This window comes from Centroberyx gerrardi, chromosome 5 (genome assembly GCF_048128805.1).
Source record: "Centroberyx gerrardi isolate f3 chromosome 5, fCenGer3.hap1.cur.20231027, whole genome shotgun sequence".
NCBI lineage: Eukaryota > Metazoa > Chordata > Actinopteri > Beryciformes > Berycidae > Centroberyx > Centroberyx gerrardi.
The window spans coordinates 14,060,958-14,085,602 of record NC_136001.1 but is presented as its reverse complement, the minus strand read 5'-3'; the positions used below and the strand labels follow the sequence as shown (position 1 = coordinate 14,085,602).

At 42.1% G+C, this 24,645-nt stretch overlaps 1 protein-coding gene across 3 annotated transcripts in view; it reads left to right on the top strand.

The window, feature by feature from the left end:
• Positions 1-24,645, top strand: part of tox2 (TOX high mobility group box family member 2) — a 91,626-nt gene that overhangs the window by 18,923 nt on the left and 48,058 nt on the right. For all 3 annotated transcript variants that reach the window (XM_071903875.2, XM_071903873.2, XM_071903874.2), the window contains exon 2: positions 15,540-15,632. In XM_071903875.2, the coding sequence (XP_071759976.1) occupies positions 15,540-15,632 (93 nt within the window). The remainder of the gene's footprint in view (positions 1-15,539; positions 15,633-24,645) is intronic.

Genomic DNA, 24,645 nt, shown 5'->3' with positions numbered 1-24,645 from the left:
GTGTCCACCGTCTTGAGGGCATCATATTCCACTCATCAAACTGAAAATCAGAATTTATTACCGCAAATCTGAGATGAGAAACAAAAATCTCTTCATCCCAAACGTCAATGCCACAGTTTTGTAAGAGAAGTAGCCTTGAAAATTTAGACAATGGACCTCTTTTTCACCTGTAGCTGGCTGGATATTCTCTCCTGAGTGCTGCATTCCATTAATAGTCTAGGAGTGATCAGTCCTTGGCTGGAAAGAAACACAGTGGCAAAGTGTGTTCCCTTTATGTGCCATTAGTGTTTTCAACCCGCATCGATCCACCTGCATTTAGACCATGTGCATGGCATGAATAGGATGGAAGCTGCTCTGAAACAGCCAGTCACTGATATCATGTCTCCCCAGGCATTCATTGTGCTGCCATTCATTCCCCTTAGGCCTCTTAGTTAGAATTCTCTAACTGCATATTCTATATCAGGGACTCCCAAGCCTTTTCAGTGAAGTAGTACATTTGGGCTCACCTTGTCACCCTGGCTGATTAAAACATGCTCTTGTCAGGTAGAGACCGGCCAAATCTGGGTCTCAATCCCTATCTTTGGAAAGACTGCTCCATTTATCTGTAAGGTTACAAAAATACAAGGTCCACAACATATAGCATATCTAAAATATGGGAGCTTATCTGAGCTGGCCTCAAGTTTTGCCTCTTATATTTTAGTAAAGTTTGTACAGTCAAATCACCTGGCCGGTAATCCTAAACCAATAATCCTTCAGTCTATATTGTATTTTCTGTATTCTGATCCTGAACCACCAAACCCCTATGGTTTTGTGGTTGAGCCATCATATACTCCAGGACAGGGGAGGACAGAGTGGACCTGATTGTTTTTGACAGTGCTTGAACTCCCCAATGTGGCGGCAGTGGCAGCACTCAGATGGTCTCAAATTAACACCCGGCGAGAACCGCTGTTAAAACCTGTGAACACCATAAAAGGCCAAACCAGAACAGGCGGCGGCGGCAGGCGAGCTCGCGGCGGCTCCGGCGTCGGCAGGTACATTTGAATATGAACGGCCCGACCGAAAGGTTATGACCCGCGAAGAGGGGGAGCGATCTGAGCGAAGCGTGCAGAGGGGAGAAATGTCAGAGTGAGAATGGCAGGAAATGTGTTAGTGACAAGGAAAAAGCTGCCCCTGGTATTCTAGAGCCCCGATGAGTAAAAATAGGGCATTGGGCAAGAAGGCAGGAAACCAGCAGAGCGAGGCCTCTAGTAGGAATTTCTTCTGGGGAGCAGAGATAAGGGACTTAACTCCCTCCTGTCTGGGCCGGCCGACTTTAACATCGACATGCGATCACTGATCACTTATGTAGAGATGGACAGAGGAAGAGAAGATTGAGGAATTGAATAAATGATTTGAGAGTTGAGTGATGTACTGTGTGTGTGTGTGTGTGCGTGTCTCTATCTGTGTCAGTGTATGTCTGTGTGTGTGTGGGTGTGTGTGTGTGTGTGTGTGCACTTGTGTGTGCTTTCTGATGACCTGTCAGTTATTGAGCACCGACACGACTTTTTAATTAGGTCACGACTTGTGATGGAAACCTAAGAACACACGCATGAGCGCACACACACTCACGCACACATGCACACACATGAACACGTGCATACACACTCGCTCCTTCACGTACTAATCTCCATGCACCTCCAGCTCTCCAACACACACACACACACACACACACACACACACACACACACACAAATTGAGGTAATGGCTAAGAGGTGGAAAGTACCGTGTGTGAGAGTCTGAGGTTCCTCAGGTTGGAGAGAGTGGAAGTTGGACAATAAACAGTGGCCTTATCAGACTCCGGGCAGAGCTTCCAACCTGATAGCCCTCCATATCACTCTAACTATTAGAAACAAATATGACCTCTACACCACTTGTTTCAGCCCACTCACTCCCATGAATAAGCAGTTTTGATAGAAAGAACCCTCAGTGGCTAGTTTTTCTCTGGGATAAGGCGTAACCAGGAGAGAACCTTGATTTTGTCCATTTTTGACCCTTGTATGCATTTGCCTTGACAGTTCTTTTTCACTGTAATTTTTCCCCACATCACAGTGATGTTGCTGCGCATAGTAGCGCTGAACAATTAATCCAAAAAGAAATCTAAATTCCAACATGAACAATTCTGCAATTTCCAAACCGCAGAGGCTGCAATTACTTTCTTAAGAGAGAGTTTTGTCCAAAATGGGTTTCTGAACAAGGCGTTTTAGAGCTGCGGATAATCTTTGGTTCATGAATCAAAACCTTTAATCAGACTCAAACTCAGTATACATCCTGCACACTGACATCTAATTTTTTTTTTTTTTTTCCACAAATTCACTTTTCCTAAACAATTTGTAAGTTCTATGTATGACAAGAAAAACTTGCAATGGTATGAATCACAGTTTAAAAAAATGATTTTGTGCCAAATAATCGCAAAATTAGATTTACTGTCAATATCTTTCAGCCCTAGCCCATAGTCAGTGTGGCCTGTTAGGTGACATCACTGAAACAGGATTTAGCAGGATTTTACAAATCAAATTTAAAGGCCTGGTGAGGTGTGAGATCGATGCCCCAGAGGAGGAGAAAGACATCAATGCAATAATCATATTGTGGATTAATTTGTACTGTAATATTCTGAGGTATTCTGAGGATCTCAGGAGCTTGTTAACAAAATCTGAAGCACTGAAACGACACAAAAAAAAAACAAACTTCAAGCTGTAAACAAGGTGTCTTGATGGTGTCCTGCAGAACCCTTCTGTCCCAATTTTGCTACTTTCTTTTGCTGTAATGGACAGCTGGCATTGTCTCCCACGTGTAAAAAAATGTTTCATGACCCTGGGGCGAGGGCAATTCTAGATAACACATTGGAAAATACATTGGAAATAACACACTGGTGGGAATGTGGAAATCAGCTTAGAAGTTAAGATTTTGGAACTACAGGGTTTCTGCAGCACTCTGACAGAATGGTAGCTCCATATGAAATATACTCTATGATAATGAGAATTCAAAGACAGACCTGCTTGCATTGACACTATTGCATAAATGCCCTTATCTGTCCTTATTGTGTCCAGTTGCTGTCATATTGAGGACACAGCCTTCCTTCCAGCAATATTACTATACGAGACAATAACCTAAATACCTGTCTGTCTGTCTGTCTGTCTGTCTCTGTCTGTCTGTCTCTGTCTGTCTGACTCCATTTTTCTGTCTCTCTTTCTCTCTCTCTGTGTCTTTACCTTCCTCTCTCTTTCTGATATCCTATCTCTTCTTCCCACTCCCACCTCTCTCTCTCTCTCTCTCTCTCTCTCTCTCTCTCTCTCACACACACACACAAACACACACACACACACACACACACACACACACACACACACACACACACACACACACACCCCACTCTCTCATGGTCACTCTCTAAGTGATTGCTACATTTCATCTCATGGTAAATCGGCCGTCAGCCCGGTGAGCTATCATTATGCAAATGATGGCAATTCAATTTCAGTTGGTCGGAGGGGGAATTTCTAATTAGGGTAAGGCACAGCACTCAAGATGGAGAGAAAGAGAGAGAGAGGAGAGTAGAGAGATGCTGTAAACGTATGGAGAGAGAGAGGTGGAGAGAGAGCGAGGGGTGGAAGGCTGGAGAGAGGGGTGGAGGAGTAGGAGTATCTCTCCATTGAAGTCAACACCTGCATCCCAATTATACTATTCTGTTAGCTGTGAGTCTCCTGCCTCCCCCTCTTCCCATTTTTTTCTAATTCTTACCTAATACAAGTACAGTTCATTTCAATTCATGATCCAAACTACAGGCTGTTGAGAAAAGGCTGTCCACGAAGCCAGGCTAAACATGTTGATGCTAGTATCATCGGGGGATCTACTATAACCCATTTTGTGTCCCAACTCAAAAATTCAAGAAAGAAGAATAACATACAAAAATTGATTTAGTTTCTAGACACCTTGTTACTACAGTTATCTTAATACAGTGATGAACAAAATCCCTGAATTAGCGAAATGACAGTACAACCGTTACACAGATTCACACATGGGAAAGAAATGAACTCTTAGTGAAGTGTAAACTAGTTAATAATCTAACTCTGACTCATCTACTATTTATGTCATTCCAGTCATCTCGTAACAACATGTGGCAAGCTGCATTTAGATTCAGTGTGAGGGGGAGGAGTTCTCACTTTAAATCTGAATCAGAATCATTTTATACTGCAAGTCGTATTGTAGGAATTTTTCTTGGTGGCATCGGTGCGAAGACATATGGACATCTCACAGTTTCACAGTACATTCTGACAAACGGTACAGGCACAACAGGAGTATGCTGCAGGAGGACAGTGAAAAACATCCAGGCTATATATATTTCTCTGCATGTATACATTCGATATCTATGTGCATTCAAAGGCATAATTATCAAGCTGTGCACTGTGAAGTTGGAATGTGTAGTGAAGTCAACGGTGAAACACAAATTCACTCAGTAAGGTGTAAATTCAGTCTACAGTTAGCATGTAGGCTACATTTAGCAGTGATGCAGTTGATGGTACTGTATGTAGTGTACTCACCTGTTTCTGGCTATGATAGAGTGATAGGATTAGTAGGTATGCCTACCTACCATATAATTACCATTGACTGGTAATTGACTGGTACTTGTATACATTCCATGGTTTTGTAAAAGCAATTCACTGACAAAAAAATAAAATCTTAAATCTTCAAATTTTGCTATCTTATTTATGATTTTTAAACATGACTATATTTTGTATCATTATGGCTAATAAGATTTTAGTGCACATTAGAAAGTGTGCTGGCTGATAGAGGAAATCGCCCTATAAAAGTAAAAAAAAAAAAAAAAAGGGTTGACGTCCGAGCTCTGATGCAAGTTGCCATGCTGTTGAAAAATTGCTGATTTTAACATGATGACTAAAATTCATATATCTGCAGCGGAGCTACAGGTGTGTGACCAACATTTTAGCAAGATGAGTGGTGTTGTGCTGATGTGAAACCGGACCAGGACAGTGCAGCACTTCTCTTTTGATTTCAATTCACCGGCGATCAATAGAAGAGCAGGAACATAATGAAGCAGTGAGCTTGTCTATGTTGTTATTTATTCAGCAGCACAGAGGGACAACATGTTCCCAGCAGGGAAATGAAAAGAAAAAAAGGACCTCTGGCAGGGGGCCAAATGACATCTTAGCTTCTGTGGTCTAAACAGTTTCTTTTTGATTAAGTGAATGTGCAGCCTTTGCCTGCATATGAGGGTTTGTTGCATACTCAAGTTGTGCATGTGTGTGTGTGTGTGTGTGTGTTGTTATTGTTGTTGTTGCTTAGTTTTTAACATTCATTTACTTTTTGATTTATCTGTTGGTTGATGTGATGCTTAACATCACATTCTGTCCAGGCTGTCTTTCTCTCTGCGTGTGTGTGTGTGTGTCTGTGCGTGTGTGTCTGTGCGTGTGTGTGTGCATTTGCGTGTGGGTGTTTCGACTGTTGTGCACATCCACGCATACGCATATATGTATGTGTGTGGGTGTGTGAATGTGTGAGGTTGTCTACCATACACCACACTCACACACACACACACACACACACACACACACACACACACACACACACAGAACAGAGGATTCAGCTGAGATCAGCAGCTCACCCTAGGCTGTCAAATATTCTGTCAGCACAGCCCAAGAATCACAATTGGACTCTTTGGGAGGCATTAATTCAAAGCACCGTAACAATGCTCTCTGAAACCAAATCAACTCTGCCTGTAGTCAGCATATCAACTCTCAACTAGCTCTCTCTCCCTCTATCTCTCTATCTCTGTCTCTCTCTTTCTACTTGTTTCCTCTATCTTTCTCCCTCCCTCTTCTCTCTCTTTCCTTGCTGCCTCTATCTTTCTCACTCTTTCCCCAGCAGCCTGTCTCTACTGTCTTTCTTTCCTCCTTGCTGCCTCCTCCCTTCTCTCTCTCTCTCTCCCTCTCTCTCTCTCTCTCTCTCTCTCTCTCTCTCTCTCTCTCTCTCTCTCTCCTCTCTTTCTCTGAAATGTGATTTAGCTGACTTACTGTACAAGAGTGCCTAACATAGACAAAGCGACTTCCTCTGCAGCTCACATCCAATAAAGGTAATACTGTTATTTGAAGTAAATACATCTGAACTGAGTATTAGCAAAGCATTCAACTGTACACAGAATGTGTTGTTGTGAAATTTGTTCCCCTAAAGTACCACTGAGGTAATGTTGAGTTGTGGATAGGGATGTGTATTCTTTTTACTGATACCGAATTTGATACTCCAAATTCAATACCATTTCTAAAATGTCACTTTTGTCAGTGTTTTTCTATATTGAAGGATGACATATTTCATTATGTGACAGAGTAAATACATTTTGTTGTTACAGCTGGATATGCCATTGATGTCTTTGAATTGAATCAGGCCACATTCAGTTAATCTTCTCAATTAAAAATACAGAGACAGTAGTGAAAATTACTAATAGATGTCATTGTAAGAATTAGCTTTTGCTTCCTTAATATCAATATCGATGCTAAAAATCGGTACAGTGTGATCGGTATTGTTTTCTAATGTGCAGTTCTATTAGAGGAAACATAACATTTATATTTCAGTCACAGATTTTCCCATTGACTCAGATGAAAAACGCAACCTGACATTCAGGAGTCTCTACTCTCTCCTCAGCAAGCCCAATTTGTTAAAGGATTATTCTCCGCAGCTTCTGCCTGCATTAAAATAATCTAGCCTTCGCGTGTTCCTCTCTTAGAAAAAAGGAACATCCCCTGTTTTTGTATTAGCGAAATCTTCTCCAAACCATCTGTTTTCTGCCTGTAACACACTCGTTCTGGCCAGCTCACAGCAGTGGCGCTGGCTCTGCCTGTCAGTTGTCGGTTGTCAGTTGTATTGTTGTAACAGTATGTTGTTTTGCTTTCAGCAGACTGCCTCATAAAAAAGATGAGGGGTTTTGAAAAAAATAATAAATGAAAATGAAAAGTTTCTTTTTTTTCGTCTGTATCAGAGAGAGCAAGGGCACTGCACTTTATTAATGTGCTCCATCTCCCTGGCTTTTCTGTCAAACATAATACAATGGGCAGGTGTGTGCTGTGTGTGTGTGTGTGTGTGTGTGTGTGTGTGAGAGAGAGAGAGAGAGCAAAGTTCTGTCACTATGGGTTACTCCTTTAACAGTTCTAGAAGTCTTCATGACTTTGAATTGCACAATAGCAGCCTTCTGTAGAGAACATGGCTTTGAAGTAAATAGTAAAAGACACAATTCATCAACTGATTGCTTGTCTCTTCCATCCACCTTGAAGTGAAGCTTGAATACTTTTTATTTCATTTGAACTGAACAAATTTTGTCTTTTATTTTGCATTTCGATGGATCTTACAGCGAGTTGTACTTGACCATGAATTGGAGCCAAACCTTTAGAGCGATAACTTTTATTACATTTCCCTGTATGGAGCGTTGCTTAATAAAACAGTGTATAGTCCACTCAATAATCCACTCTTCAGTCAACTGTACCCAATTTCTAAGCTTTGGTATGATTTTAGCTGGTCTTGTTGAATTTCATATCATGCGGCCGAGCTGTACATTGTTCTACTGTACAGTACATACTGCATCCACTTTCTGTGACAGCCTGTATAGCTCCAGGTAGACAGATAAACAGATAAAGTCATTATATATAACATTTTGTGAAATAAGCATAAAGTCTAAAGTCTGGTGGACCCGAATTATGTGAACATTGCATTCCTCCACCACTAATTGGATTGCAGGGCTTGGACATGTCATTTTCACCTATTCATCACATGAAAAGGTTAGCTAAGGGTTACGTTTAGGCAAGTAAAACAACTTTGGTTAAGGTTAGGCAACTAAAACAACATTGTTAAGGTTAGGGTTAGGTTTGGACATGGTTAAATAACAAAAAAAATAAAATAAATAAAAATCAAAACTTCACTCACAGTAGAAAACCTCTTAGCATGATTTGGAAATTGAACCCAGATCATTGGAATTTAAGGCAACTGTACACAACACACCCATCCAACACCCTGACCTCCACACACTTACTTTCCACCACATTATTTCAATGTGAGACTATTATCTGTTTCTTGTCATGTCTCCTTCACATAATTTCTTCTTTCTTGGTGGGGAAACACATTTCTTTAAAGGATATATATAGAGATAAATATAAATAGATAGAGAGAGAGAGAGAGAGAGAGAGAGAGAGAGAGAGAGAGGCTGATGTCGCAGGTCTATTTAAGTATCTACAGCAGATGTCTCCTATTGTGCACCATTATAAATTACGCAGTGTTAATCAACACAAACTGAAACTATTGGAGACATATATAAACAGAGGATAAGGCAGCAAGAGGAAGGGTGGAGGCCCAGTGGAGACGAGACGAGAAGAGAAGAGAAAGAGAAGAAGAGAGGGGAAGGGCCAAGACGAGGACAAGAGAGAGGGATAGATAGGAAACAAGAAAGCAAAGCTGTGTTCAATTTGATTTGAATTCTGATAATGATTATATAATCAATTGTTCCCACCATGGAAGCATAAGCATGTACATACATGCAGGCACACGTGCACATACACTCGGAATGGATGGAGAGTCACTGGAAAACCTGCTCCCGCTCAGCTATAAATAGACACCGCTCAACTACTGGGGTTGGCTAGCTATTCCCAATGGCGTGATCAGTAGTTGGCATACGAGTCGTGCCCGCAGGCAGGTAGCCCCCGGGTTTGTGTCCCGGCTATGGTCGAGCCGCTTAGGCCCTAGCTGACATCTCTTTCACCTTTCACACACTCAACTCGTAGGGACCTAGTGTCAGTTGTCGGAAGTAAATTGTAGGTCAAATTAGGGTTGGGACGATATCCTTATCGCACAATACGATTCGATACGCGATATGGGGTTCATGATTCAATACAACCAGGATACGATGTAATGAATAAAAGCTAAACTAGAAGAGCGCAGACCTCCGCCAAGGTTCGTGCTATTATTGCTTGTTCGTGAGTCGGATCCGGATCCGCTCCAAAATGTAATGGGTTCTTCCTTGGCCCATGCTACACCCTTCCACGAAGTTTCATGAAAATCGGGCCAGTAGTTTTTCCGTAATCCTGCTAACAGACAAACAGACAAACAAACAAACAAACGGCACCGAAAACATAACCTCCTTGGCGGAGGTAATGACAACAAAGTATGACTGTGCAGAATTATGTTTATTTCTGAGCCACAAATCTTTCTAGCGATGGCATTGGCTTGCTAGAATGTAAACAACAATTTAAAAAAGTCATTACAAAGTGCAAATCTTATAATTTGGATGAAGAGCTTGTGAAATTGTGATGGGCAAACCGTCTCATTTGTGATTACTACAGCAGAATAAAATGTAGCTAATATCGCGATTCATTTTTCTGCCCCATGATACGTATTGAATTTCGATATGTTGTCCCATCCCTAGGTCAAATACAAATAAATAGAACATGACATGCAAATTAACATGTAAGCTGAACAAAACTTTTTTCATTTTTTTAACTACCGTATGTAGAAAGGATTTATTGTGTACAGATATCTGTGCATAGAGTGTCCTGGCAGTGCAGTCTTACAAATTCATACACAACATTCTCACAACCATATGAGTCTTCATCCTGCCCACTCATCATCAACAAGCTAACAAAAAATATCAAACAAACAAATATATAAATGCTGCTTGGGGCACATTGTAATTGATGCTTACTGACACTGACTCGTGCAATAGTTTACTGAACTGCAGTGTTCTCAGTCTACCTGAATAAACACATTTGTGTACCTGAAACCGGACACTTTGGCCATATACCAATGCTTGGTTCTTCTCTGTTCATAAAGTGTAGCTGCTGGTATGCTTATGGAAGAGGAAGTTCTGTGCTATGCAGGTTTCACAAATATCAGGCTTTAAATAGCTGCATTATGAGAGCAAGTAGTAGTTATAGGAAATTCAACCTTTCTTTGGCAATTGCCTCTTTTGCGCAATCTTTCATAACTTTCTTATTGACTCTTTCAAGTGTCACTGGGGACAGTGCCATGGAAGAATTTGTCAAAATGCCCAAATCGTCCTCAAATCACACATCACCAGTTGTTTCCTGCATCTGAGATAAAATGTTGTGTACTCTACCTTTAGTTGTTTGAACTACATTAGAGTAGCCACAATGTGCCACAATGCTTGATCTGGTTGGCTCATCGGTCTGCTACCTTAAATGTGCACTTAAGTCTTTCCCTCCGTTTGAAATATACAACATGTAAACATCAGTGTTTTCTAGGCTAGAGCTTAAAGATGGATGGCAGCGATATTTTAATGGGTCCCCAAATATTTGTGGAGAAATTAACATCAAAAACCTTTGATGATGTTATGCTGCTAAATCCTTCCAGAGTCCCTGCAAAGTAAGGTGGGTTTCATAAAAAATACTGTAGGTTCATAGTTTAGCAGCCTAAAAACCTCATGAATTGTATTATTGTGTAATTCTGGTATAAATGTATTATTTGACAAGCCTTTACACACTACTGCATATTCAGCTCTTGTAATTATTTGAAAATATGGTTGTACAGCAAACAAGTTCAAAAACCAGTGACAGAGCATGGCATTGTTAGCATTGGTAGTGAACTATACCTAATTTGTCTGTAGTAAAATGTATTGAAATCACATTCAGTGAAAAAAAATATTAAAGGAAATGGTTCATTGCTGAGTGCTATGAGCAAACCAATCTAGTACAGTGCAATCAATATTGTCTCAGACTAAACTGTATATAAACCACTGAAAAAGTGACTCATACTCTTTTATTGACTGTTAGACCACCACTGCTAGAAATCAGACTGATATTATGTAATATGTTTATGTAATGTAATTGACGGGATAATGTGCTCTATCAGTTGTAATATCAGCATTTGCTTCTTCATGAACAGCGGCATTGAAGGGAATAGGATGGGACTGTAGAGGCATTGAATGGCCATTTGGAATGAGAGAATGGAATGAGAATGTTTTGTATTATTGATCTTCTGACGTCAATGGTAGTTTCAGTGTGTACGCATTGTTGAGTGAGTGGTTTAGTGCATACTGTACATACAGTATGGGGCACTGCCTGCTCGCCTGTGCACTGGGGGCCACAATGTATACATGTTTGTGTGTGTGTGTGTGTCTGAGTGTATGGCCATGTGTGTGTGCATACATTTGTGTGAGTATGTAAGTACTGTATACCATAGATGAGTGATAGGGTTTCCCCATAAGCCTGTCTAGGCCTTGCATTCCTCTCATCGGTGGAGTCCAATGTGTGTAGGCCTTTCAGCTAATCTGGGAAGAATGTCGGGTACAGACACACATGTGTTCCATTAAGTCCAGATCTGTGTAAATAATATAACATGCAACAGCTAACGTTACAGGTAACTATACCCCACAGCTGTGCCTTGGGCTTTGCTGTGCCACAGCACCCAGCCTATAAAAAGGTGAAGCCAAAATTAATGCTCGTTTCTAATGAGTAGATGTATTGCAAAGCACATAGTACTTTAGGAAGCTGTTGATTTTCATATGAAAAAAATAAATAAATAATGGGTAACACTTTACTCTGCCGCAGCCTTATTCCAATGTATTAACCTGTGTATTAAACTATGGAAAAGTATTACAAGTACACAACATTACTGTGCAGGAAAATCCCCCTAACACATAATGGTACTTGCAATGGTGTAACAACACCATTTTAATGAAGCCATTCGAATGGTGTGTTACCAAATATCAAGGTATTTTGGATCATGCAGTATCAAACCTCAAGAAACACGCTCAAATTTAACCTAACCACTTTATCAACACACTGATCTGTGTCACGGTGTGCTGTGAATTTGTTGTCTGCATCAGTATAGCCAGTATCATATCATATTAATAGTCTCATATTTGTTTTCATTGTGTTCTACTTCTGTTGTAAATGTACACACTTACATGCACACACACGCACGCACACACACACACACGCACGCACACACACACACACACACACGCACACACACACACACACACACACACACACACACACACACACATAGTTTGTGGCTACAGTACTGCAAGATAGCATATCACGGCCGTAGTTCTATCCCTCCCCCTATTGTTATGGTTCTACATCCAGACGTCCATCATTGGCCCTCTGTGTTTGTTCTCTGCCTGATCTGCTTGTACTGATTGGCTCGGCCCTGCCAAGCAACAGGACAATGTTTGCTTTGCTGTCTGTCTGCCTGGGGAAGTCCCTCTTGTCCCCGCACAGGCCCAGCTAAGAGGTACACGGTTCAGAGGATGCCAGTCTCTTCCTGGTGTGGTGCAGCATCTTCCTGTGGCTACAAACCAAAAGTTAGTTAGAGTTACAGAGTTAGAGTTTAATTTTTTGTTTCCTTTAGTTTCCATAGAAATAACAGAAGAGTGAGCAAACAAGTGAACTCTACCATATGCACTATTTTGGTCAGAAATGGAGTGTGGGAGGGAGGGGTTAAAAGAGAGAATAAAAGGTTTGACTCAACGTGCTGTAGAGCAGAGATGGTAAATGGTTGGCAGTATCTGGTAGAAGGATCACAGAAACACAAGCCAGAAAGTGAAAGAGAGGTGACAAAGGTGAGAGTGTCTGTAGTGAGCACCAGAGAACAAAAGAAAGGTGTCGGAGAACAAGTGTAAAGAACAATGCTCCTCGCGCTCGCGAGCTGTTGTGAGCCAGCGAGTAAATGTGAGGAGTTTGGCTGTTGCTGTGCTGGGTGCCAGCGCTCCTAATGAGTCTGTCAGGGCCAGTTAGCGCAGCCAGGCCCGCCTGTGTCCCCTCCAGGCCGCAGACAGCTGTTATTAGCCCCGTAATGGCATGCCACAGGGCCAGATTAGCCTGGCACACTGGAGAAATATCAAACATTCACTTACTGTGGCTCCTTCGCTGGCTAAAGCAGATATTCTGTGAGGCATTCATTTAGCTCCTATGCTGGCTAGCTAGCTAACAAGCCACAAAACAAGAAGTCTCCATTGAGAGATGGACTTACTGTACAGCAGCTCCTTTGCAAGGTAGAAAGCAAATGAGCTACCTAGAGAACATACTATAAGACAGCACTGGGCTCCCAGAAAGCAACACTAGCTGGTGATCATGATGCCCATTTTGTGGATTCATGTCAGATGACTGAATATTGTAAATACTCTTCTGGAGAGTTACATCACTACATTGGAAAAATATATATAGTTTCACAAAACTTGTTGCAATAAGGAAATCACTGTAGGATTTGAATCTGAGAAAACTGTAAACACACATTATGAAAATATGTTGCAGAATATTGTCTGACCCAGAAGGGTCAGGCTGCTTTGTTGGCCTTTAGGCTGTGGGGACAGAGCCGAGCGGAGGAGAGCTGTATATGAGAGTTCCCCTCAATAGTGCTGTGTCATCACTAGGTGAACCATATCGACAAGATGGCCACTGCTGTCCACTCATCCGTTTTCACATTTCATAATGAGCATGGGAAGCCAAAACCTTACACAGCAAGTCCTCTCACTCTGCCTCAGGGGATAACCTACACTCTATACCGTCTGCAATAGGCCTACATCATTAGATCAGCATACTCTTATGCATGTTAATACATTGCTCTGCATATAACACTGCTTAGGTTATAAATCATGCTCTTTGAGTCTGCAATATCTTGTATAATATGTTTGCATGGTGTGTTATGTAAGCTTTTGCATACATTGTGGTTTAACATCATTGCTTGTGCTGAGTTTCACTGCTTGGTAATCACTATGCATTTGGGGCCATAAACGCAATCTGTAAAGGTGCGTTTATAGTAGTTCCCCTATAAAAACTGAGGCCTGTTATGCTCTGTGTGTAGTGGATGTGTATCTGCCAGCACCATGTGACTGACAAGAAATGAACGGCACGGCCAGTTTTGGTTGGTTCACGGACGTTTTCTCGCTCAGTTGTTAAATATAGTTAAATATATCTCACTGCATAGCAATCTGAAGCCCTGCCCTTGAATGTGTGTGTTTGCGTCTGTGCATGTGTTTCTGTGTACCCATGTGTGTGTGCTTTTATGTTTGCGTGTGCTCTTGCATGTACTGCATGTGTGCTTTGTGTGTGTGTGTGTGTGTGTGTGTGTATTTGGAGGTGATAGCATGAAAGGGTGAGAGGAAGAAAGGGAGTGAGTAAAACGAGAAAGAATCAAAGTGAGAACGAGAAAGAGAGAGAGAGAGATAATGTGATATTTGTTCTGGATTGCTGCACTGTGTTTTTCCTCTGCCTCAATAATCTATATCAGAGCCTCATTAGGACCCTCTATGTATCATGCGTGTCAAAGCCATTACCTGCTTTACATAGGTACAGCACTGCACTACATACTCATTTCCCACTACAAATTAATCTATTATCCCCTTATTCACACCAAACCAGTTTCCACAGCACCAGTTGCAGCATTTATCTTAATGTAGCAGACGGAATAGCTAAGAAAGGCTCTCTTCGTCTCTTACATTATTCACTCGCACTTCATTTATAAATAAACACCAAAAAGAGAAAGTTGCATCCCATTTAATCAATTAGTGCATAGACAGTATTTACTCAACGGTATATGCTGTTGCACAAATCAGATGACAGAAGCAGGTTGCAAACTATTGACCAGCTGTCGTTGAAGAAAGAAGTGAAATCACAGAGGTGTAGTGAGATGTGTATACTTCAGAGTGATGAGAGAGAGAGAGAGACAGAGAGAGAGAGAGAGAGAGAGAGATGTGAAGTGCATCCTGGGATGTACCCCTGCTGTGGTTGTGGGCCATGGTGTAAACCCCACTGAGCTGAACGTTCTTCCCCTGGCAGAGATCACTTGTTGTGAATCATTAGCTTCCCAAGTGGTGAGGGCTGTGGCACCACTCCTACAGGTTGTGTTACACAGCTCAAACCCACTCCGGGAAGTAGAGTAGGCAAGCTTTAAACCTTACATTTGCACACTGGGACACACCTAGTTATCATTTACATTAGTCACTAAACTGCGATTAGCAGCCGACCGATGTATAGCAAAATGGAGTCGGAAGACTATAGTGGAGCGCAGCACATGCAGGCTGCTGATCTCAATAGCTTAGTTCCACTAGCGCCGCTACTGAGCCAGTTATTATTCAGTTATTATGTATGTTACATCACCGTGATGTGATGAGATTCAACACGGCAGGCGATGGGTGGGCTTTCTGACTTGCTGAAGCAATTTATGGAACTAACACTGGTAAACAGAATGAGGACCATGAACAGAACAATGTACAGGAGCTGTATGATGCATAATTAAAATTCCCTTCCGGAGTTAGAGGTATTTGAATGAATTTAAGCTGTTCCAAAGTAAATTCAAATATGAATCTTTTTTTTTTTTTTTTTTGTATTATGTCCATAGTGCTGCCAGTGCCAGTGTTCATTCCGTCAAGGTTTTTGGTTAGAAGAGTCTGCACCGAGTTGTGGAATGTGTTTATGAGGAAGAATATGTACTTAAAATTTCTCCCTCTCTCTCTCTCTCTCTCTCTCTCTCTCTCTCTCTCCTTCCAGAGCAGATACGCTGCTGCAGATCGAGGTGTGAGGCTCTACAGTTCCCTGCCCATGCGCCCAAGCCCCGACGGCAAGAGACTGCCCTCTACTGGGGTGAGACTCCTCTCTCCCGCCCTTCTCTCTCCCCCTCTCACCCCTACTCCCTCACCCCTCAGTCTCATCGGTACCTGCCCCCATATGACATTAACCCCTTACCCGTACAGTGGTAGCCATTGCAGAAGTCCCTCCCCTATCAGTACAGCAATATTTTCCACTTTCCAACTGGGGTGACAGTTCAGCAGCAGTGCAACAAGCATGTAAAAACTTTAAAAAAGACTGACTATGTTTCTACTTAGCGCTGTGTAGCTCATCAGTTTCACTGGTTAGCCCTTTTCTTACTCTCAAACTTTGCCTCTCCTATAGGCAAAGATAGGTAGGTCTCATGTCTTTCCCTCTTCTCACATCTTAGCCTTAACCTTGGCTTCACCCGCCGACTACTTTGACCCCCCCTTCCCCCACTACCACTACCTCTCCACTATGGGCTGTTCCCACGCTCACCCTTTACCCCGAACCCCATGGAGCTGGTTACTTCCCCATCCCCAAGGCATCACCGGCTACCACAAGGCTCCCAATAAAGCAGCCATCTGACTTGGTGGCTTGTGTGGTATTCGCCCTGCAGCTTCTCGCTGCAGCTGACAGACCAACCAACCAACCGCCTCCTATGTGTTCATTTGTTTGTTCGTTTTCAAGTGTGTTCATTCATTCATTCATCCATTCATTTTTAGTTTACTTGAGCTCAATCTTTTGTATCATAAAAAAAAAGGTTCATACGTGTCAAAAAATAAGCCTGTTTTCTTTACTGAAAAGCTGGCAAGATTTTCCTCCGACAGTGTGCTGTACTGTACGTCTCCAAGGTGCTTTCCATTCCCCCACACCTGACTCTAACAGAGAAATGCCTACTGTAAGAGACATATGAGACAGGCCCCACATAATCACAGCTACAAAGAGCTCAAAACCTACTGGGAATCATATTTCCAGCGCTGCAGTTGTTAGTGTTGACTGCGCTGTGCTGTATCCACCGTCTTTTTTTCGTGTGGACTGTAATAATCAGTAGTCTTTCATGATGAGTAGGTCAGCTGACTGTTGACACAATGAGGGATTCAGGAATATGAATCCCACCCCGAGGTGTTTGAATGCTCAGTAGAAGAAGCCTGGTGGGCAGTGAGCGTGTTGTTGCCTTGACCCCATCCCAACGGTTGCTCCAATATTCGTTGTGTGTGCTGGCTTTGTGTTTCACTTTGGAACTTAAATAATGAAGCACGCAGAATTGGGTTCTGGGATTCTGCTTGCTTCATTATTAGAAAAATATGATTTTCTGGATATGCTGCATCTGCTCTAGACTCGTTTTAGGTAAAAAGCAGAAAAGGCTGTTGTTGATGCATATATTACGTATACAAAATAGTCTTGCGACTGCCTTGTTTTTTTCTGCTTCCTTTATTGTAAAGCAACTGTATTGTTACACCAAATTCTCATTTTCAAATCAATGTAATTGTATGAAACCAGAAAGTTTGAGGATGAGGATGCGTGGGAAAAGAAAAAAAATAAGTTTAATTTTGAAGTTCAGTGATGCAGCAGTTGCAGTACTTTGACTTTGACAAAGTGCTGGAACAGTAAGTCTACTTTGTTTGTGAAACCTTTATTTCTTTTTTGAAAAAGAAAAAGAAATCTTTCAGTATTGTGAAAATCATAATTAGAATCTAGCTTGCCTTGCTTTTATGCGTTTATGTAACGAAGGACAGAAAATGAAAGAACAATAGAGCGAAAAGAGAGAATTTAATTTCATATGTCTCCCTTTTTCATGTTTCACTCCATGCAAGTGCTTTTTGAATTATCTCTTCACTGCTCCAGGGCTCAACGAGAGAAAGAGTGGGTGAGTGAGTGAGTGAGTGAGTGAGAGAGAGAGAGAGAGACAGAGAGAGAGAGAGAGAGAGAGAGGGAAAGAGAAAGCTCTGTAATATTGTTGGTGGGCACCTTTTTTAATTACAACAGAGATTGTATTGATGTCTCAGGCCACATGTCCTAAATCATTTATCAAGGGGGAGAGTGCTAACAAAGCATTTCTAAGAAACCCATCCCCTCCCAGGGCCTGGAATCATACGTTATCTAAAGTGAATATTGTAAATGCTGTTCTGTGGCGAGAACCACTTACAAATCATGGGAATGAGTTCCTTGTCAGGACATGTGTGAGGTAGTAAAGATATATTTCCACTTTCATCTGATCCTCTGTTGCGCAAATTAAACTCCGCATCTAAATCTCCACGCAGAAGTTGTTTATAAAATGAAGAGGGGCATGTTGAAAATGAGGAATAAACATTAGTGTAAAGGAGGGAAAATTTCAAAACCGCCTTGTCGTTGTGTTCAGCAACAATAATACGATTCCATCTCTTGTGCTGATTAGATTTCATCAAAAGAAAAGAAAAAAAAAAACAGACAGAGCGAAACAAAAAGGAGACAATATGTGCTATTTTTTTCCCCCCTCTTTGGTTTTCTGTCATTTCCTTTTGTCTGTTATTACCTGGGTGTAGCTCCACTACAGTAGCAGACTGTAAGCTACAGGCTGCATGGTGGAGGAGAAGAAAAACCACTTAACATGCAGGAGGAAACCAGACGTTTTTCCATTGCACTTATCAGGTGCTGCGGTGAGAGCAAGTGTCAAGGTGCACTAGGTTGCGCCCCCCCCCCCCCCCCCCCCCCCCCCCTCCCTCCTCCCCCTCCCTCCCTCACCCATCCTCCCCTTCCTCCCCTCTTCCTTCCCTGCGCACCCCTTTTATTTTCCCCTGATCTCTATCTCCTGCCCCCCCCCCCCCCTCTCCCTCCCTCCAACCACCTCTCACCACCCTTGGTTCAGTTAAAAGTGGGCTTGGCACTTCCGCTGCCCCCCCCCCCCCAACCCCCCACCCCTTTCCCCTCCCCTCTTTTTTCTCTGTCAAACTAACCTCAGCCAACTCCTGCTCTTCACCTCTATGTTTCCTGTCAAGGTGCATTGCCCACCCCCACCCCGCAACTACCAGCTCTGCCCCCGCAACCTTTCCTCTCTTTCTTTCAAAGTCTATTATGGCTCTAAATGCCTACAGTTTTTTTTTTTTTTTTTTAAAGCGCTCAGTGCAGAGGGCATGACCCCCGGTGTTCTGCAGTGATCTCGCTATCCCTGCACGTACGGCGAAAGAGAGGCTTTTGTAGTATTAGAGGCATTAAAGGGAAAATCCTAAAAAATAGAATTCACATAATGTTATTGCTGTTGTCTTGGACCAATGTGAATTCTTCTTGAAATTGTGAATGTGAATGAATCTCACCCAAACTCACAAGAACACATTGTATGATGTCCAAAATGCATACATGTGTGTGTGTGTGTGTCTCTCTTTATGTGTGTGTCTGTGTGAGCATATATAATTCAAATTCAAATTCAAATGAGCTTTACTGGCATTAAATACTTCAGTATCTGTTGCCAAAGCAAAACCCTGACAATCAATAAAACTAGCAATAATAACAATAAAAATAATTGAACAATAGAAAATTGCAATTATTCGATCACACACAAAGCAGAATAGAAAGTATTAGTAGTTAGGTAATCTGTTTCTCCTCTTTCAGGTTTTCATGGGATGTTATATAAATGGTGGCTAGAGTGGCTGAGTTTTTTTTCAGGGGGGAGTTTTTCAAAATGACATACATTTTGGAGTTTGGAGAAATAAGTATATATCTCTATGTGTGTGTGTTTTATGCATGCAAACTCACTCATATGTCCACATGTATATCTGTGTCCCCCTGCCTGCCTGCCTGCCTGCCTGCCTGCCTACATGCCTGGTCTGAAGTGTTTAAGGCGGTGCGCAGCACGCACACGGCTTCACAGTAAAACATGGAGGGTTGTTTTAGCTCAGGTTGGGTGAGCATCAGTGTATTCTTTGCAGGGAGTCAAGCTGGTCTCGCTGTTGTTGTAGTTGTTGTTATTGTTGTTTTTTTTTAGCTCCTCCGGTCTTGACAGTGATACATAGGGTAAAGGTTCAGAATCTCCTATAGCGCAGAGATGACAGGATCGTTTCAGGATTCTTTCTCTCTCCCACCCCCCAACTCTCTGTCTCTCTCTATCTCTCTCTATCTCCTAGTTTCTCCATCTCTCTCTCTCTCTCTCTCTCACACTCTCTCTCTCTCTCTCTCTCTCTCTCTCTCTCTCTCTCTCTCTCTGTCTTTCTCTCTTTTTCCAAGCTGATTTGGAGCCTTGCATAGTCAATTATGTAGGGAGTGAGAGATGGAGTGGGGGCTCCGGCTTCCATATTTTGGTGTGATATTAATATTGCATGAGCGCTATTCTGTAGCGAATATCTAAGAGACTGCCTATTAAGGCAGCAGCAGGAGAAGAATGTGACAGACACACACACACAATCACACACACACACACACACATACATACATACATAGAAACGCACACGCAACCACAGAGCCGGGGTGAATCAGGATCAGGCACAGGTCGTTATAATTAGTGTTTTCCAGATTTATTTTGGTGGGATAATAAGAGTGAGTCATTCTCCTGTTTAATATGTCATGTTTGTTTATCTCGACATGGCTCATATCACACCGTACAGTGAGCATCTTTGATGTCGGGGAGAACTGAGTGATGTTCCACAGTAATTGTGCTAAGAATGGAATATGTTAACTAACCAACTGAATAAACAAGCAAAGCAGATACACAAAACAAATGCCTTCTGTAAAAAAGAAAAAAAGCAACCAGTAAACAAACTAGTTATGCATTGTGAAAATAATTGTGATATGATTCCATAACAGTAGTGATCTGATGGCAGGTTTGGTGGATATCAGTGATGCATGCTGTACATGTCAACAGTGAGGCTGAAGGGTCCCTGGAGATGACTTAGGGGCTCGGCATGGACACTTGGGGCTTTGTGGGTGCTAAGTGGCAGTGACAGTTGAAGGTCTGTATTAGACAGTCTTATCTTATGCCACCACAAATTCTCAAAAGGATAATTTGAAGGTGTCATGTACAGAAAAGAGCCAGAACATATATGCCTACAGTAATGATACCAGGCATAGGCTACAGAAATACAGTTATATAGAAACATAATAACACTTATAATATATGCAATTAGTATGCTATTGTCCTGTGAAAACCTCAAATCTCCAATTTTGAATTTCAATTTTTAAATCTGTAATTAACAGGTGATATTGTTTCCCACATGCAGAATATGTCTCATCAAACTAAAACTGATCCAACTCAAGTCATTGATAGTGCAGTGTAGAATGCAAAAATGCACAGGAGTTCATGGTAAAATCATCCAAAATCACCTTTTTGGAGTCTCTGATTGTTTCTGATGCAAACAATGTGTTTGTGAGTTAACAATACTGTCCGCTTGACTCTCAAGGAGCTGAACTGGCGCTCCAAGCCATTCTCTATGTACTGCCCATTTCTAAGTACATTATACCCATCATCCCCTTACAGTTGCCAAGTCAGGTAGTCTATTGCAAAACTACTGCGTATCAAACATATAATAAACAGTAGACAGTATTTTTCTCACAGGACTCTGCAGCTGCATTGTGATGTTGTGATGTTGGCTGTAACATGCTAAAGAAGTATTCCTTTGCAATTTTTTTTCTCGCCTCTTACAGTGGCATTACCAGGCACAGTCTAGCCTAGAAAGCCCAGTCTGGAGTCGACACAGCCAGTTAGTCCCGAGCCCAGAAGCGTCATGCTGGGCCCGACGTCGAACAAGTGCTTGGTGACCTTACAGCACCAGCTGGAGTTTAAAGAAGTCTTTAAAAGGCTGATTCTCCACAGTAATATCATCGCTCATGCCTCAAAGACTCTGGATTAAGGCCCACTTTCCCTTGCTAAAATGTAACAAATGTGTGAAAAAACATCACAGCCAAAGCCAGCGCAGAGAGAACGATGGAGAGAGAGAGAGAGAGAGAGAGAGAGAGAGAGAGAGAGACGGTGAGAGAGATTGGGAGAGTGAGAAGGAATGGAGAGAAAGACACAGAGATGAAGAGAGAGAGAGGGGGGAGAGAGAGAGAGAGAGAGAGAGACAGCAACGGAGAGATAGGAGAGGCAGAAGAAAAAGAGGGAGAAAGAAAGTGAGAGAAACTCAACATCTTAACACCTCCCCCTCTGCCAGATATATCAATGTAGTCGGCTTTCTCTGAAATTCAAATGGCAAGAGGAAAAAAAAGGCAGAAGAGAAAAAAAAAGAAAGAAAAAAGAAACCTCTGGCTTTGGAGGGGGGACGAGGGGGGGGGGCGGGGATGGGGGGGCTGAGAAAAAGACCTGCCATCTATGTATTAGTGCTCTGTAAATATTACATGAGCTCCACATTCGCTCACTTGTTTGGCATTACTTCCACTGGATGGGTATATTATTTTAGAAACCATGCCTTGTTTATGGAGAGGCATGACCTACTTCCAGACACTGCTCTCTCTCTCTCTCTCTCTCTCTCTCTCTCTCCTTCTCTCCCTCTCTTTTTCTCTCTGGTTCTCTCTATCCTGTTTCCCTCTCCCTCTCCCTCTCCCTCTCTCTCTCTGCCTTTCTCTCTCTCTTTCTCTCTCTCGCTCTCCCTTATTCACTCTCAATCTGTGAAATCTCAACTGGTTGTCCCTGCTGAACAATTACGAGGCAGAGAGACCCAAATGGAGATGTTTGTAGAAAACAACATGTGTATAATTAAGGTTTAATGAGCTCTTGTCAGGGTGGAATGTGCAATTAGATTGGTAATAGAAAATTCTGCCTGAATGCTGGTGGCAGAGGCTGGATGGCTGGCTGGATGTGGAGTCAGCATGGCAGTGAATGAATGAACACTGAATTATTTTGAGCCCTATTGACAGAAGTAGATAGCGCTGTAGGGTACATTTACATTTAAATACATGGCACGGCCCCAGATACAGCTTTCTCTAGGAAAGAAGATTTTTTTTTTTGGGTGGTGCTGTACTGTGTTTTTTGCTTGAAAATGACTGTACTTGTGTACAGTAGGTTGGTGCCTTGGGAAAGCAGTTCTGACAAGGTTGCAATTGCGCTTTAATCCTACGGCATGAAGCAGGGGACAATACATTGTGATGTTTTTTCCATTTATTTGGAGCATTTGGAGTTATTTGTAATGGTTTAAATGGGAGAGGTCATGATTACGATTGGCTTGAGAATTGTCAAGATTTCTGCATATGTAGAATAGTAATATGTACAGTTTAATGAAAATTGAATGTACAGTATTTGATGTTTAAGATAATCCAGAGATCATTCAGTGTGTGATGTGAGTGTTATATTCTGTGCAGTGGGCTGCTTGCACAAATATAGTATCGGTGGTGGTGAGCAGGTAAACTGCTGTTTCCATACAAAATTTCACTGCCTGGTATTTGCTTCTAGGTCTGTGCTTTTTCTGTCCCAAAGACTCACACTATTTTAGAGAGGAACACTTTCCTCCACCAGGCCATGTGTCTTTTTAAAAAGGCACTTGTTAGAAAAGAGCAGGTATCCTTGCTGCTCTCTTTTTCTGCTTTCTTCTTTTTTTCTGACAATCATTTCCTTGAGTTGAGGAAATTGTGCTTGTGGGTCTGGTAGAGAAGAAGATCCACACACAAAATACCGTTTGGCTATTTCTGAATTACTTGACTACTCCCTGAAAGAGAGGGCCCTTTGTTGGCTTCCTTGGGGACTGCCCTTGAAAGGCTTCTATTGTGCGGTAGGCACTATGATATAATGCAAGTGGATTTAATAGATTTAATGGAACACACAGACATGGTTCCCAAGCCCTCATATGATGAGAACCAGCCTGCTTTCGGAGATCAGATAAAGGAACCACATCTTAAAGAAATTAAATACATGATATGTCTATGCCCCATCCCCCCAGAAGTATGTTAGACTTTGCTTGTGTGCTAAACATCTTTGGATGTTCGGTGCTGAGACAAATCCCCAATGTATTTAGTATTATTTAAGCATTATTCCATTACCAACTGTGTGTTTTGGTAACTCTGATTTGAGGTCTTTTCAGATTTCTGTAGGATATATCACTTGATTATCCATTTCTGTGTTCCACCTGAGTTGCGTTGCGAGTCAAGGTTAGGCAGAGCGAGGGAGTTGAATGTCAGCGATGTGTTAGCTTTGTTTTCATTGTGTTAACAGGAGCACAATGGTACGATTGTGTGGCCATCTGAAACCCTACACCTACCCAGAGCTACGGGGGTCAGAGGTGGGGGAGATGTGTGCGCGTTTAGCCTGACGAACCATGCATTTTGAAAGACCCACAAACCGAAAGAGTAATCCATCCAGCATACCATCAAAACCATTCAGCTTCGCCCGCTCGCTCACATACCAGAGCTACTCATCCAGAGTTCTTATAAAATGCTCTCATTTTCCGAACATAAATGAGGGCTGCTCTTTTTCCTTCCCTCGTTGCTTTGTAATCTGTCTCATTATTTTAAGGTGTCGTTTGAGGAGTGACCTGCCTCTTGAAACCCCTCAGTGTGATGGACAAGACCATAAAGCTGAGCATTAAACCTTAGATGAATGTTATATCTTAACGCTGATAGAGGCAATTAAGTCCATCATAAGAGAGAGAGGGAACGCTCTTCTCTGGGGAGTCATTCACTTGCATGGTTTAACATGGTCCCCAGCTAAATGCTTTATTTTATTTCTCCGCTTGGCTCACGGCTTACAGTCTAGCACAAATGGAGTTGATGTTTTTTTTCGCACAATTTGGTCTTTCTGTCTGATCTGCCCTTTTCTGTCTGTCTTCATGTGTCTCCCCTCTATCTCTCCCTCTCCCTCTCTCTCTCTCTCCCTCTCCCCTCTCCTCCCCATTTCGCTGTATTTGTCATGGTAATGTAAAAATCTCAGCTGCTCCAATTCATTTCTTGCTCTTTCAGTCGAGAAAGAAGAGCAATTCTGTTTCTCCTCACTGGTTGCTGTGTGTCGAGGTTTAAAGGTAATGAAGACCATATTTCATCTGCATGGAGTTATACGACTGGGCGTGGCCGAGCAGGTCTGTTATGGGAAAAGAAATATTATGGAAGGTCTAACTTTGTTATCTTTATCTCAATGGGATCAACGTGTGTGTTATTGGACAGGATATATTGCACA